The sequence below is a fragment of the Enoplosus armatus genome, chromosome 3 (assembly GCF_043641665.1).
Source record: "Enoplosus armatus isolate fEnoArm2 chromosome 3, fEnoArm2.hap1, whole genome shotgun sequence".
Taxonomy (NCBI): Eukaryota; Metazoa; Chordata; class Actinopteri; order Centrarchiformes; family Enoplosidae; genus Enoplosus; species Enoplosus armatus.
In genome coordinates, this window is record NC_092182.1 from 5,637,621 (window position 1) to 5,653,780 (window position 16,160).

Below are 16,160 nucleotides of genomic sequence, written 5' to 3' on the forward strand. Positions count from 1 at the left end.
GATAGCATAAGATAACACTATAGTATTTAAACGCAAACCAGTGTCATTGGAGCATAAAACAAGTAATTTAAGTCTATTTGCCCTCTCGTTAAAGTGCAATTTATATACAACTCCTTGATACGGCAGTGTCGAAGGTCCTGCAGGTGCAAAAAACCCCAAAACATTCTTTGAAATATTCAATCTTTAATTTGTACTAAAAGCAAAGCTTTTCCAATGGCTGTTAGGAACAGTGGCTGGTCATCTATATATACTACCTAGTGAAAAACACAACAGGAAAGACTGAATCATTTTTACAGATGAAGAAAGGATCAAGGGTCAAACATTTTGCAGGTGGATTGAAACACATTTTTACATTGATCAAAATAGCTACAGACAAAAAAGACAAAACACAAATAATGCGTTCTTTAAATCTTTTATTTCAATCTCAGCTGATCAGCTATCTGAAAATGAGAAGTCCATTGCAGATGTCAAGGTGTCTGAGAGTTTGGTGGCAATTTTGTCTGCATTGGAAAAAAAACAGAGAAAAATGTATCAATTTCATTTGCATGATTAGATACAATCAGTGTCATTGTGGGACAACATGAGGTTATAGAGTTTTTTATTAGGGTAAAAATAATCTTAAGAAATCACAGCACGAACACACCACGCCGTAGACAAAATGTATATCAAACTGAAACGGATATTTATACAAACCAGCTCTTTTCTGTTGCTTTTTCCTGTTCTTGCTGGCAGCCAGGAGTGCCTGGCCCTGCTGTAGAGGATCTACGTTCAAGATATCCTTCAAACCCAGCGCCCTGGATGCAGCATCACTTGCAGGTGAGTCAGTCTTTGACTTCTGAGATTTTATCTCCACTGTCATTGGTCCAAACTATTTGAGCAGGACAGAAAGTTAATTTAATGTACCACGTTTTACAAATTTTAATATTCTGTAATTAACCCTTTGTTGTAAGGACTGTTTCACACCTCTGAGTCCTGGTCATCCTCCATAGATTCAGTTTCGTCTTTAAATTCTGGCTCTTCCAAGGACCCCCCCAGGTCAGAGGGTGGTTCATCCTGGCCACCTTGAGTCATTCCAGTGGTTTCCATGCAGAATCCCATTTGGACGTCAGGACAAGATGACACTGAAACACAGCAAACAGCAAATCCAACTTCTTTTCTTTTGAGGTAATCTTAGGAACCCCCTGCCTTCCTGTGTCTACTGAATGTGATACTATTACTTCAACAAAATCTAACTATCAGGAGGTGAAAATGACCCTCCCAGCGGTTCTAGGGGTATTGGAATGTTGGCGGTTCTAGTATTAAGCACCAATGTAGACTGCAGATAAATCATGCCATGTAAAATAATTTCCCCAAAGAAAAGCTTACAGTAAAGTAACCTTGCAGTTTTCTTCGTGCACACATGGCCCTCCAATTCAGCTGCGATATGTGCTACAGCTGCACCAGCAGAGCTTTAACTATCACACCAAGTAGCTCCTGATTTATGTTGACAGCTTTTTAATGAGGGGCATCCAAATAATATGATGTCATGGAAAGGAAATCACAAAATCATCAGAGACTCAAAATAAGTTTGAGGAGCACCTGTGTGCAAATGTGCTCAATTCCAAGCTTAGATCACATCATATATATCATTATGGAATTACATTTCAGTTGTCCCGTGATTAAGTATCACAAGGCGAGGGATGTTCAAGGGTCAGGTCGCAATCATTTTCCTACATATATCTAGTGGTGTCTCAGGTTTATGTTCGGAGGTTTTGAGATACCTGCCTCTGGAACTACTTTTTACCAAAGGAAGTATCCAACTGTTGACAGTGAAGTCTGTGGATTATCCTGACTAACTTTTTTATGATTTCGGTGAGAGGACCCTTTATTCTTACCTGCAAGAACCTCCTGATTTCCTTTTTCCAGCTCATCCCAGTCAAAAGCTTTACCCATCTCCGTAACAATCTCAGCGCTGACGTGTGTGGGAAGAGTGTGCGTCTCTGGAGGGTGCGTGAAGTAGCTGATCCTTCCCCTAAATAACATCACATGCTGAAATTAACACAGTGAAAAGACTGGTTGATTGTCGTTTGTCAAACTTCCAAAATCCGCCAAAATGTTTACCCACCCTGTCCAGTCCATTAACACGCTCTTAGCTGCTTTGTCAGTGTCAGGCAGACCTCCCTTTCTAAGTTTGCCTTGGCGTCGAGCAAGCAGCGCCAAGAACTCCAGAGCAGTGTGAAAGTCTTGAACTGCGTAGTGCTCCATGATCTAAACATCCAGCAAAACAACTGTAAACGCAGTGTGACACAATCAAGCAACATACAAAAAGGTTGCAACAACAACGTGACGTACCTGCGCCTTGTTGCAGCGTCGAAGGATGGCTTCAACAGGTGGAAGGGGATCTACAAGCTGTTCAATTTTCACACAGTTGCGAAGAATCATTGCTGCGTCAGTCGTTGAGGTTGCCATGACAATGCCGGGGCAATCCAGAAGCTTAATGTGTTTGTCCAAATGCACCTCTTGAAGGCACCTGAAATCCATCAAGCCCATCAGCAAGACAGACAGGAAACAAGCAGGAAATCACAGGGTGAACAGCTTACTGCATACTTACTTGGTGACACCAGGAGTGGCTCCAACGCTACACGCTCGTGCCCTTTTCAAACTGTTGATCAAACTACTCTTTCCCACGTTAGGAAAACCTACAAGACAGTGAGTGACAAATCAATTTAACTTTGGACAACCCCACGTTATACACAGAAAGAACCTGGTGTATTACTGGATGTGGTTGCTTACCTACAACGCCTACAGTGATGGCGGTCTTTATGTCTAGGTTGCGGCAGTAGTTGCCAAGTAGCTTCATCAAGCAATCTGCACCGACACAAGCACTGCTACTAAGGAGCTCTGTGGTGGCTTGTGTCACTGGTACATTACTGCGTTTCTGTCCATGGCACGAAACAGAGGGGAAAAAAGTGTTAATGTGAAATTATGTTATTCTATAGCTTTAATTGTTGGAATCAATTTGCATTTTTAGATGATCTAAATATAAATATTTAACTTCATACCAAGTTCTTAGTCTGTTGCTGAGTAGATGCTTTGAAAGCTACAGTAGGAAACTCATTACGAAGATATTTAATCCACTTTTCCACGATTTCCTTTGACACCAAATCTATAATCAAAGTAAAACACGCAAGTCACACATTGAACATCAAACACTTTTAACTTCTTTGTTATGATCCAATCAAATATATGCAAATAAAGACAATTCCCAAAACATAAACTTTCTAAATGTATTTAGCTAACTCACCAATTTTATTAAGCACTAAAACTATCTTCTTGTTCGTTCCACTTTGAATGACAGCTTGCTCCACCTGCGGACATCTGCAGCCAAGAGGGTCACGTGCATCCAAAACCTCCAAAATCACATCTGAGGCCTCCACTACCTTTAAAAAACATTTTAAGAAAAACAGTGTTCACAACTCCACCCTACTTCTATTATGTTTCTATCATAGCTGAAGGAACAGCCCGATTTAGAAGGCAGAAAATCTGTACCAGCCTATGTGTGTGTGTGTGTGTGTATGTGTGTGTATATATATACGGGCAGGATGCACATTTTTGACCCACCATGCAGAGTGATAATTCTATGTATAAAATTGTAATATTCACCAGATATGGGCCAGTTTGTGGCATGTATAAAGCTGCAACGTACCTTTTTAAATTCTCTGTAATACGCCTTTCTTGAATTCTCATTTTCAAAATTAACATGCTTCTCCAAACTCTGCATCTCCGTCTCCTGTGAACACAGAGACGAAAACATAACTCACTACTACGGCAATTTGCATAGCATGCAGTGATTCCAATTTCCACTAAATAGGCTGACATTTACCCTCTGCTCAAACTCTCTTTGTCGCTGTAGGATGTCATTCTGAAAGCTTTGCAAATTCCTCCTCTTCATCAGCTCTCGTTCCCTATTGATTTTCTGCTTTTCCTGGAGTTCCTGAAGCTAATTAGGAAAGACATGAATTGAGAAATTGGTTTACCTCAAAAGAAATATCGGCAATGTAACCTCAAATATGAGTGCAGGCAAGACTTTCAAATGTTAACCCTTTGCTTCCTGATTTCTTCTGGTTTTCTGTGGTCCTTGACATGCTGCCCAGATGACTGCTCTGCATTTTTTGCCCGCCCTGAAGCATCACCCTTTCGTCCATCTGTAGTCTGTAGACAGGAAAACATGCTAAGTGTATTGTAAATAAAAGACATTTTCTTTAAGTTTATTGTAAGACATGGCAATGCAACCTAACAAGCTAAACACTCAATTTATCTCCATATCTGGAGGCTTTGAAAATGAAATAAGAAGCTCACAGGTTTCGCTGCGCAAACAATACAAATTACAATCAACAAGTCTGAAAATCCCTTGACAATCTAAATTATGAATAAAAGACATGTCGTAAAATCTAGTGCAACAGATCTCTACCCGCCTATAAATGTGTGTGTACGCTTCAGCATGTGATGTCAGGGTAATACAGTATGTATTTTACATTATCTGATCCATAGACATTGTCTGGTTTGTTTACAGAGACCAGCACAGTGACACTGAAGAGGCTGAATGCTAAATTTACACCTAGGTATGGTGATGAAGGGAGCTGGGACAGTATCTTACCCCTCCTACTGGACAGTCAAGTCAATGTCCCAGTCAGTGCCACTGGTACTCTCTAAGCATCCATTACAATATACCTGAACATGGAGCTGGACCTAAACGTTACCGTCAATTATTTGAGTTGTCCTGACATCAGACTATAATCTTTTCTTGAAAGTAAAGGCTGGACTAACTGTTACAACACTGTTATGACAGACACAGCAGAGCACACCAAATGACAGCCGAGGTGTTGACTCGTAGCTCCAGAGTTAGCCACAGACAACATTAGCTGCGTAGCGCTTACCTTAAATTTCCCGAGGAAGCCGAGACGTTTGGCTCGTTTTTGTTCTGTAAAATGTAAGAAACGACAGAATTCCGTTAAAAGCACGCACAGTTGTTTAGTGAGTGAATACATATAGTCAAATACCGATAGAAATACGTACTAGCTTTCGACATAACTTCACCCAAGTCGTCTTCTCTGACTTCACGTGTGAGGGAAGAGGGTGGACATGCGCATACTACGACGTCACCAACAACATCCGGCTAAATGTCAAAATAAAAGAGCGTTTCGATTTTGGCCACAACGTCAAACGACCTGGTTCCCAAACTTGACAGGAGTATAGACTTCATATACAGTCTATGGTCAGCAGTCGCAGGACCCACTTGCATATAAAGCTGTTCATTCACTTTAGCACAAAACAACACTTTATAAAAACTTCTGGCACTGACAACAAAAGTTTTGAAAACATCTAAATACATTGTCTGGGAACAATGAATGTACCAAATTTGTGTCTTTAAATTCTGGCTGAACCAAAGTGAAAAGTTTGACCTGCTTGTGGCGCTAGAGGAAAAGTCAAGGGATGGCAATACATTCATTAGTTGTGAAGATATTTCACTTCATACCCAAAATATCAACTTCATAATGAAGGACTCCGCAGGGGCCCTAGAAGCAATGCACTGCAACTGCAAAACACATGCAAGCAAATGATGAAAACATCTTCACCAATGTGGGAACAAATTCAGAGCCTTTAGAAGAAGAAGCGTGTGAGGAGGAAAATAAAGAGATCAGAGTTTCCTTGAAAAATAACTTGACAGAATTCGACGCAGAGTCAGAGCTCCAGTGGATTGTAAGAGAAGAAGAGACCACCGAGCTGAAGACGCTGAAGGAGGAGTATGAGAAGAAGGTGAGACAGATGATCCGAGGACAGGATAATCTCATCACCACTGGGAAAATGAAATCAAGTTGCTTGAAGACACAGAGAAATGTGAGAGCAGAATTTCCTTTGAGGGGAGTTCAGTGCAGAGCGGGATTTTTTTCTTTTTTGAATTTTGGTGGATGGTAAGGGAGGAAGAGATAGCCACCAAGCTGAAGATGCTGCAAGAGGAGAGGGCGAGGAGTTGAGAGGGCTAAGAGAAAGATGGATGAATTGTGGCTTGTCAAAGATAAAAGAGTAGAAGAAAATGGCAATGAAGGAAACAGAGAAGGAGAAGAATTGCAGAATTTGAGCCATTAAAAATAACTTTGAAAAGCTACTTACATGTTAATGCATCATTTATAATATTTGAATGATATATGTATTCCATTGGATTCAGTAACACTTATTACGGTAGTTAACAACATACATAAAGTTAGTTCTAGGTCCCCCTTAAATACAAATTTCCTCAAACCTCTTCAAACTTATTCCCTGTTACCGACCAGAAGATACCCAATAAAGTGAATCTAAATATGCACCAAGTAAAGGATCAGAATAAATTTCCACCACTGACTGTTGTTGATGTGGGTGGCAGCATGACAATGACATAGTGAGGCAGTCTCAGACGGACCTGAATTGAAACTCTGTGTGGGATCAGTCCAGCTAAAGTGACCTTGAACAAGACACAGAATCAGTATCAGCTCCATGGTGCTGCTGTGTAGGTGACCCTGACCTCTGACCCGCCCGTGGAAGAGGGCAAGGGAAAAAAAGAATAAGGTGTTGTGTAATGTTTAAAGCAGCATTGGGAAGCAAGTATGTAGATCTACACAAGTACTATACTTAACTACAATTATGAGGTCCTTGTACTTTACTTGGGTATTTTCATTTTCTCCTACTTTATAATTAAGCTCCACTATATTTCAGTTGGAAATATTGTACTTTTTAGTCCACTCCATTTGTGGGCACCTGTGGGTTTTAGTTACTTTTGTACAGACATTTGTGTTTCATTGGTGATCCTCTGACTTTCCCTGTAGCACCATCATCACATCAAAATTTGAATTTGACCAATTCTTTGGTTTATGACCAAACACCTGCAAAACTAATGGCATTCCCATGAGCCTCAGCTGTACTTTGTTTGTAGCGCTAATTAGCAAATGTTAGCTAGCAAAGGACCTGAATACTCCTTCCACTACTGGTTTTAAGAATGGACAATTGATGCAAACAAAAGAACTTAAAAGCTGTACACAGCCCCTCAATTGCAAGCTGGTGAAATCCTTGTCTTTTAATCTTTATATCACGCTGTGCTGTCAAGGACAATTTTTTTTATTGTCCTTCATTTCAACATTGAACTTGATGCACCTCAGATGTAAATTCTGTGATGAAAAGGTTCTTGAACTTCATTAAGTATAGCTCTGTTTGTTTCACTTAACATGTTGACATAAACTTACTTAGAGCATTAGAGGGTACTTTTGAGGGTAGCAGCTGTCATAGCCGTGTCTCCCTGTTCTGGCACTCTGAGCACCCTAGATAATGCAGGTGAAGATTTTCCCACATCCCCGCAGACCAAATGAGATTAGAGGGACACCTCAGGTTGTTCCTCTAAATTGGCTCCGTCACCTCTGGCATGTTTGCAATAACCCTTTAATCTCTCCGGAATGACAGTTCACTTCAGGGGAAAGCAGAGGTTTACTAAAGCTGCTATAATGGTTTAATCTGGTGTATCAGTGCTTTTATCAAGCCCCTCACAGGTAACTGCCTCACAGAAGAAGAGGATGGATCCTGGAACTAAAGAAATCTGTACACTTTTCCCCTATTGTCCTTTATTTCCAAATGTGTCTGTATGGATATTAGTACTTTTGTGTAGAATGAATTAATGTTTAATGTAGTTTATGAAGTAGTCTTAAATGCCTGACAAAAAGAAACAATTTTTGATTTCAGTATCTACAAATCCACATATAGCATCCAAGAAGTGGAGTTGATACTATTATCATTTTGTTAATACTCCCACTTCCATGTGATGCTGAGATGTTTCGAGGGGAGGTCTGGAATTACGCTAGTTCTGAACTATTCATGTTTGGTAAAAGTTCACTACGAGCAGAACTCAGATTTGCTCCTGACTGCTGACAGTAAATCCAATGACCACCATGACCAAGTCTGTTTTTCACACTTGCTATTGGAACAGCAGGTGGTTTACATGTGTAGTGACAGTTATTAAAGTCTTGTGAAGTGAACTGAATCCACATTTGCTAATATGGTCTTGTGTTCACTTCACACAAGGTAGTCCAGAATCGTCTTGCTTTCTCTTTATTCTCCAGCACACATAACTGCAAGATAACGCAAGACACACTGTGGGAGTAATTCTGTGCTTGTGCGCCAACATTTCCTCTAAACTCTTTGGGGCAAAGTCAGTAAACCAGTAAACTGTGTACCTTCAACAGTGTGGGCAACAGGTAAGAATTACTTACAGCCAGGATTAAACCTGAGACTGGGTCACTGCAGTCACAATTATCATGAAATGTGGCTATTTCTACATTCTCTGAAGGTCTGTGTAGTAATTTTGTGACCGTATAAATGTGAGTTACATTTACATTCAAAGTGAAAAGGTTTAAGTTATAAATCAGTAACATTAGACCTATTGTAATAATAAATCAACGTTTTACAGCACCAGAACACATTAATGAAAGAATAAGCCGTTTAAAAGGTTATGTTTGATTGTTTGGATTCTCAGTGTACGAGCAGCTGTCCAGCCGAAGATCAGATGGCCGGTTCCTAGTATCTACGTACACCTTTACTCCACAACAGAGTGGTGATGAGGCACATTCTCCTGGCAGCAAAACATTAAACATTACAGACTAATGTATACAACATCTCAGGGTGGATAATACATTTAACCACGAGATGACTTGCTACTTTTCCCTGCATGTTACATTGTCCAAACGTTTATGTTCTCATCAGTCACCAAAACCTAGCTAGCATTATTATGTTTCACAGCAAAAAGCAAGTGGAAAGTTACCTCTGTAAATATGCTGTCCCGCTAATTCTTAAGATCTGAAATTAATCCTTTTTTCTCCTATTTGCCTCCAGATTGTACATCATGTCTTAGGATTTTAAGTGCTGTGCAATTAAGGACAGACAGCTTGTTTTCTATTGTCAAAGTCCTGTCTGTCTGAGACAACTCCCAGGTGGATGATGAAGAGAACCTGGAAGTGTAATCTCCTGACTCTCAGAATGAATCCTTAATACAATCAAGTACTTTTGCCCCTGTATATGAGTGATACTATGTCAACCCCGTGTTTTTTTTTGTCAGTTCTACTAGAGAACTTCTACCCAGATGTTCAATCTGGAGCTGCTCCATAACCTTATATACATTTTCTTTAGAATGCCTGTATCTAACAGTATGTAACGATCTCTGCACATGTAAAAAATCACCAAAGGAAAACTTTCTGTATGCTTGATTTTTTTTTTTATGTTCATCTGAAAAAAGACCAGTGACACAATGATTCATTTGCTTTGTGTATTTTTTTTGTTTTCCCATTTGCCAGAAAGCTATATTTACTAAAAAAAATGAAACAATAAATATTTACTGTACAAATTACAATGGTTCTCAGTTTTTTTCCAAAAGTGGGAACATGGAGGTTTATGCAGGAGCCACAGAGGAGACCTCTGTCTTTGATGTGGATACTTCAGAGCCATCATCCACTTCTTTGCCAAAGAGCTGCATGATGCATACGCGGAACTGAAAGATACAGAATGAGAGAGCATGTTAAAAATGTTACACCAAACACATTTGATTTAGACATTGAACTTTGATCAATGTAGCAATGAGACTGTTGTGCCCACCTGTCGGTTCATGAAGACATAGATGATTGGGTTATATATGGTGGCGCTCTTGGCAAAGTATGCAGGCATGGCAGCAGCCAGAGGATGGAAGGCATATCCAGGGTTAGCCGCAGCAAAGCAGGCGAAAAAGGTGTAAGGTCCCCAGCAGAAACAATATGCAAAGATCATGACAACGACCATCCTGGACACTTCTCGCTCAGCTTTCTGGGTTGACTCTGATTCCTTCTGCTGCATGGCAACCTGTGATCCACAAACCAACACAGTGTGAGATTCTGCCAGGCTGTGGTCTACTTTATAAACAGTATAAAACTGCAAGATAACTTACGGCACGGATAGCCAACCAGACTGCAAGGTAGCACAAGATGATGACAGCCAGAGGAATGAGACAACATGTAATCATGAGAACAATCATGTAGGACTGGACTCCAGGATCTTCACTTCCACTGAATACATCAGGTCCGCAGGAAGTCTTCAGTCCATGAGGCCAGTACCTGATGCATGAAAATGTTTAGTTTATGTGTCTAATGATTCATTAAAAGCTCAGGTATTTTAAGATTAAAAAGAAAAACACCAGACTACCTGCTCCATCCAAAGATGGGGGGAGCACACCACACGGCTGACCAGACCCAGGAGAACACTATGCCAGCTGTGGCCCACTTGGCATCAAACTTGACGTTTCCAAAAGGTTTGCACACAACTATCCATCTCTCCCAGGAGATGATAGTCAGGGACCAGAGAGCGGTAATGCCTGTTTAAGGAAGCAGGATACTCAGTAAAGGTGGTGATAACATATTCAACACCAAGAATCCTCCCTTTACAAACTGTCTTCAAACACTTTTCCATCAAAGATTAAAAACTATGACCACTTACCACAAGTTGAGACAATGTAGCCCTCAAAGACGCACATTGGGTGTCCCAGAATGAAGTAGCCGAAAAACTGGTTGCATACGCTGATGGTGCTGGCAAAAACTGTCTCTCCAAGATCAGCAATGGCAAGATTGACCAAAATCCAGTTCAGAGGGTGACGGAGTTTCTTGAACTTCGCCGTGGCCACCAAGACGAGACCATTGGTGAAGACTGATAAGATGACCACAAAAAACATCCAGATTGTTGCAACGTTGTAAACCCAGCGAGGAGCAATGTGGTAATTGGGACCCTCGAAGGGATCTGGGTGGGAGAAAAAAAACAAAACAACAAAGCTCATTTATAGTCTCACAATTTATAGTGGCATGTGGTCTCACAAGTTCACATCTTGGAAATGATACCCTTTCGAATCTGCACATATTTAGATATTTAACGTTAAGTATATTGTATGTAATGATGTAAACTACATAATGACACAGAGGTCTAACAGTTTTTAAACAGTGCTGTACAATAATACATATATTCCTTATCAATCTGATTCTAGTTAAAACCATCATCAGGTCACTGAAAGGATCAGAATGAAATACAGTAGAACAGTATATATTCATAGTTCACATTGTCTTAAAGGTTTGGAATCCCTGGGAAGCAGAATTATGTGTGTTTATGTGAGCTAAAGCTCCAGGTCTGTCTCAGAAGAAGAGACAGACCTCTTCATCAGCAAACCTTCGTACCTACTTACTTTTTGTTAAAATCACTATAATAACTCGCCCATTAAATCATAAAAAAGACAATACTGTACCTCTGGTATGGTTGCTGTTTGTGTAAGCAAAGGCAGATCCCCTTGTAGTGTCTTCATGGTGCCGCCGGGCAGCAAATGCCTGTTTTCCCCACTCTTCTGCCATCCTGATCTTAGAAGGAGGTCCTCAGCAGTCAGCCTTTTCTTGTCACTTGCAACCTCCCGGGGTGACTGGTGCACATCTGACTTTAGCTTTTATACTTATGCTTCAGAGACCTCTGACAGGATTAGGTCACAATCAACTTACAGCAGTCGTGTGCTGCTTGGCAGCGATATTCGGCGGCAGAGCAAGCATAAGCAAACTTATTTTGAACTGTAATTAAAACTATCAGCTAATTAGGTTAAGACACAAAACGCCCTAATAATCTCGTTTGAAAGCGGATTTCCGTCCACTCTGTTGAAATGGGGATTAGCGGCGAGACCTTTGACTAACACATAAATGTGCAAACATCATCTTCCTTCTTCGAGTCCTGCAGTATCCAATATCATCAATTTCTTACAACTATAGCAATGCAGACATGAATAAGTACTAATCCATCCATCCAATAACTTGGACATTTTACATTTGGGACACTTAATATCAGAAATGGCCAAGACTTAAAGCTGCTTAATAGGACAAGTGGTGATCCACGGAACTATAATAGCGACAGTCACAGCTGCTGACATGTGAGGGAAGTAAGACACCTTTAATCCCTCCGGAAAGAGAGTTCACTTCAGAACATAGGATTTTTCGACACTCCGTTGATCCTACAGCTCACGTCACAGTCCTCATGGCGAGGGTAATGCGGAGAGGGTAACGCAGCCTAATTTATGAGGGACGACTCAAAAGTAAAACACTTTCGGAAGGACAGTGCACTTAAACAATAGGATAGGCATGAACTGGGTCTTTGTCTTGCATCAGTGAGTAAATGAGTGTCCTTAGCCTAGAGGCGGGATTACTGGCTTAAATAACAAAATAAACTGTAAGCAGAAATCAAGGTGTTGGGTTGATAACAATGGCCATGGCAGTTATTTCCTCTAAAGCACAGACTATATATAATTGTCCTATGGCACAATTCAGAAGCTCCAGACTTAAAAATACAAGTGTTTACATTTCTTCAGAAATGTCATAGCCATTTTAAATATATGTCTTTGGAATGCCGGGGCATGCAAAGTCAGTGAGGGACAGTGACTCAATTTAAAGTAGTCCCCTCCTCTACTCTCCACTGTCTGCAGTCCTTAGCATGAATACATCATGTGGTATGAACACACACATTGGCTTTGCAAGAAGAAGCTCAGCTCTCTGTAATTTCACTGTATACAATGTGCGACACCCAGTATGAACACCGTATTGCCATTCATGTTGGTCTGTTAACTCCTGTATTATGGTCCACAGCCACACCAACACAAGGAGGTTTGTACTCAGGGTACGTCCATGGTCCAGGGAGCAGCCTCTCAATGAACAGACAGAGAACAGTCTTCAAACCTTGAAAAGCTGGCCATCATAGAAAAGGGCGCCTGGAAAGCATTTATAGTATTGCACTTACAGCATTTGTATATGCAAAACGTAACAGAAAAGAAATTAAAGAATGAAAAGAAAAGTTTGAGGGAGTGGGCATGAATGTCTATCTGTTTTGGAAAGTTACAACGCTCCCAGTTCCAACGTTGGTAAGTTTAACGAAGCTTGCCTCATGTTCAAATACTGGAGGTTCCCTGTTAGAAGGTAAGCAGTTGAAAACAATCATGTATCATTTATTACCCAAAAGTTAAGCGGGGCTGAGCTAGTGAACCCAAGTGCAGACTCAGATGAGGAGACAGGAAAAGCTTGATGTTAATTAAATTGTAAGGAGAGGCTAGGGCTGGGAATCCGAGGCCGAGGCAGGGAGAGGTTGGGGCCAGTGAGGGCAGGTCCAGAGTGGGATCCAGGGGAGTAGAGCAGGGATCCAGAGCAGGAGGAACAAGGTTGACACAACGGGGAGACAGGGGCTGGGGTCAGAGCAGGTGGAACTGCAGGACAGAGGGAAAAAACGTTGGGCAGGGGAACAAGAACAACAAGATAGCTAACCAGTAAATAAGGGCTGGAAGCATAGACTAACTGGTAGTGACTACGATGGCAGCGTGGAGGTGGCTGGGCTGACTCACTGACACGCTGACGTTCTTTAACTGGGGCATTTGAATATGACGGAGCCATTGTTAGGGTTATTAGTCACACCTGCTTTTCCTACTAATGTCTGCTGCCAAAAGGGTCTAATATCGGAATAACAACAGCAATAGTGAAGATATTATATGTTATTTTGTCATTTCTTCAAATATATTACTATGTACTATATTTGTGTTATTATTGTTAGTATTTAGTCCAGAGGGGCATTTCATGGGGGAGAACTCGGAACATCGGATGCCGTGTGGCACCTAAACGCCTCATACTGCAGTTTGAGAAATGTCACAGTTATGACTGTTGTGAAGTGAAATGTATGTGAACTTTGATATTATGGACTGAAGAGCATATGTACATTATGGACACAACAGGTTACTTTTTATTAATATTGCCCTCACATTCCTGATGATACCTACAATGATTAGCCTCTGTGTTTGGGTTTACTAACCATTTACTTATATTCCAAAACCTCACCTCCCCACTAGCTGTCCTCATCAAGTTTAATGCTAATATTATTATTAGTTATTGGCCGGCTCAGCAGGAGGGTTTGTTCAGTTGTACTGTCTGTGTTGTCTGCCCCTAACTGTTCTCCTGTCAGTCTGCATTTTGCTTTAAAACTGCCAACGGCCACTAAACTTACTCCCTGGTTTGATTTGAGCCGGGGGCTGTCCAATAAAGGCAAATTGCCTAAAACAGTTATGATCTATTATCTCTTGTCATTCACTTCATCATCCATTGATCAAATTGACACTATATCAGTGTGTCAGGCTTGTATAAGGCATTGAAGGGTAGCAGCTGTCGTAACAGTGTCTCCATTCTTTGTGCTGTACCTCTAACCAGAACCCGGTTGATCCAGTGAAATGCAGGTGAAGATTTCTCTGGTCCCAGCTGACCAAAGCAGATTATACGGACAACTCAGGTTCTTCCACAAAACAGATTAACACAGTAATTACTTCTGGCATGCTCACTCCATAACACTTTAATCTCTCCGGAACAACAGTTCACTTCAGGAGAATGCAGAGGTTAACAAAAGCTGCTATAGTGGTTTATTTAATCTGTTGATTCTGTGTTTTCTGTCTGAGTCCACTTGTTTCACAGAGAGCCGGTTTGCAGATTTGATAAGAACTCCATGTGGGACGAGGACTGCACATCAAGAAGAGGATGGACCCTTAAAGAAATCTGTAAACCTTTCTTCTATTTTCCTTTATTTCCAAATATGTCTCTATTCATATAAGTAGTTAACTTTACTGAATTGCCACTAGTTTTTTCAATAGTTTCACTATTTGCACAGTTTATGAAGTAATGTTGCTTAAGCTGAAATGCTACTTTTGACAAAAACTAAACAAGCTGATTTTTTTTTTTTTAAATGTAAACTTAACTAATGTCTTAGGAGAGAGTGCTTTGTTTTCAGTATGTTAATGTAAATTTGCATCCAAGAGGTGGAGTTGATACTAGTTAATGTTTTCTTACTCCTGACTCCACTTCCACACTTCCATGTGATGCTGAGATGTTTCGAGGGTAGGTCTGGAATTCCGCTAGTTCTGAACTATTCGTGTTTGGTAAAAGTTCACTACTAGCAGAACTCGGATTTGCTCCCGACTACCGACGGGAATCTCCATGACCACCATGACCAGGGGACCAGTGGTTTATACGCTCGCCGTTTGAATAGCAGGTGGTCTGCATGTGTAGCGACAGTCGCTGACCGTAAAGAATTACACTGCTGTGAACTGAACTGAGGCCACCTTTGCCACTTCATATGGTCTCGTGTTCACTTCACACCAGGTAATAATCCTGTTCTCAGATTTGTGTGCATATGTTGTTGAGGGACGTTGTAATGACCAGAATGTTTTTTGTTTTCCCTTTGCCTTTCCCTGCAGCACAGATAACCCAGAGGCAAAGGGTGTCAGTGGCATTTCTAAGTATTGACTTGACTGATTTTCATCTCTTCTCAGCAGCATGACAGGCAGTCAACATGTAAGAATACTAATCATTTCATTATTCATGTCATCATTTTCACGTGTAAAACTACAAATAACAGCACAAAATAGGATTGTTGTTTCAACGTAGCTTCATTTGTTCAGATGTATTGTATGAATGTATTTATGTGCGTATGCCCTTGATGATGATGATGCTGAACATACAGGCAGCAGTTGGTTACAGTACTGAGGAAGGTGTTTCTGAACAAAACACATTTTTCCTGTGACAGGTTTTAAACCGCTTATTAGCTTATTGTGTTAAAGTATTTTAAAACAACACCTGCATGTATCTACTTTAAACTGTGCACCATTTATCATCATGATATCATCATTTTCTTTCTGTAGCACTTATTATCATTTATCAAATCGGACCCATATTGAAAATGATTCATGCTTGTGTGTGTGTGTGTGTGTGTGTGTGTGTGTGTGTGTGTGTGTGTGTGTGTGTGCGTGTGTGTGTGTGCGTGTGTGTGTGTGTTCGTCTGCCGAGTTAACCTCTAAACTCTGCAAGGTAAAGCCTAACAGGTAAGAATGACAGACAGACTGGATTAAATCGGCTGGGTGTTTCCATAAGACGGATGACCTCAAGTTAAAAATAATGAGATATATATACAGTATGAAATACAGGCATTGCTTTACTATAAAGAAACTACACCCTTTGACAGCATTTTCAAGTGATAAACTCAGTTGGACCGCACACATGTTAACTGCTGTGTTTGAGGGTTTGAAGTATGCTGCCATCTGT

General features: G+C 40.7%; 2 protein-coding genes across 2 annotated transcripts; both read right to left on the bottom strand.

The window, feature by feature from the left end:
* Positions 1-396: 396 nt before the first annotated feature.
* On the bottom strand, positions 397-5,123 carry gnl3l (G protein nucleolar 3 like). Its single transcript, XM_070901855.1, is given in 16 exon segments — positions 397-500; positions 694-868; positions 964-1,121; positions 1,875-2,011; positions 2,105-2,247; positions 2,332-2,509; positions 2,591-2,678; positions 2,773-2,917; positions 3,042-3,145; positions 3,284-3,419; positions 3,686-3,769; positions 3,863-3,979; positions 4,081-4,191; positions 4,917-4,960; positions 5,056-5,099; positions 5,101-5,123. Coding segments are annotated over 16 exon segments (1,755 nt in total). The 3' UTR covers positions 397-432.
* A 4,319-nt stretch (positions 5,124-9,442) lies between these two features.
* Positions 9,443-11,411, bottom strand: LOC139282263 (red-sensitive opsin). The gene is made up of 6 exons (XM_070901856.1): positions 11,309-11,411; positions 10,516-10,812; positions 10,225-10,393; positions 9,971-10,136; positions 9,646-9,885; positions 9,443-9,541 (listed from the first exon to the last, which is right to left on the bottom strand). The coding sequence occupies exons 1-6, from the start codon at positions 11,409-11,411 to the stop codon at positions 9,443-9,445; spliced, it is 1,074 nt and encodes a 357-aa protein (XP_070757957.1).
* Positions 11,412-16,160: the final 4,749 nt, after the last annotated feature.

Coding starts and splice junctions, on each gene's coding strand:
- LOC139282263 (XM_070901856.1), bottom strand. CDS start 11,411: ATGGCAGAAGAGTGGGGAAAACAGGCATTTGCTGCCCGGCGGCACCAT. Junction 9,886..9,970: donor TCTGGTTGGCTATCCGTGCC/GTAAGTTATCTT, acceptor TGTGGATCACAG/GTTGCCATGCAGCAGAAGGA. Junction 9,542..9,645: donor ATGTCTTCATGAACCGACAG/GTGGGCACAACA, acceptor TGTATCTTTCAG/TTCCGCGTATGCATCATGCA.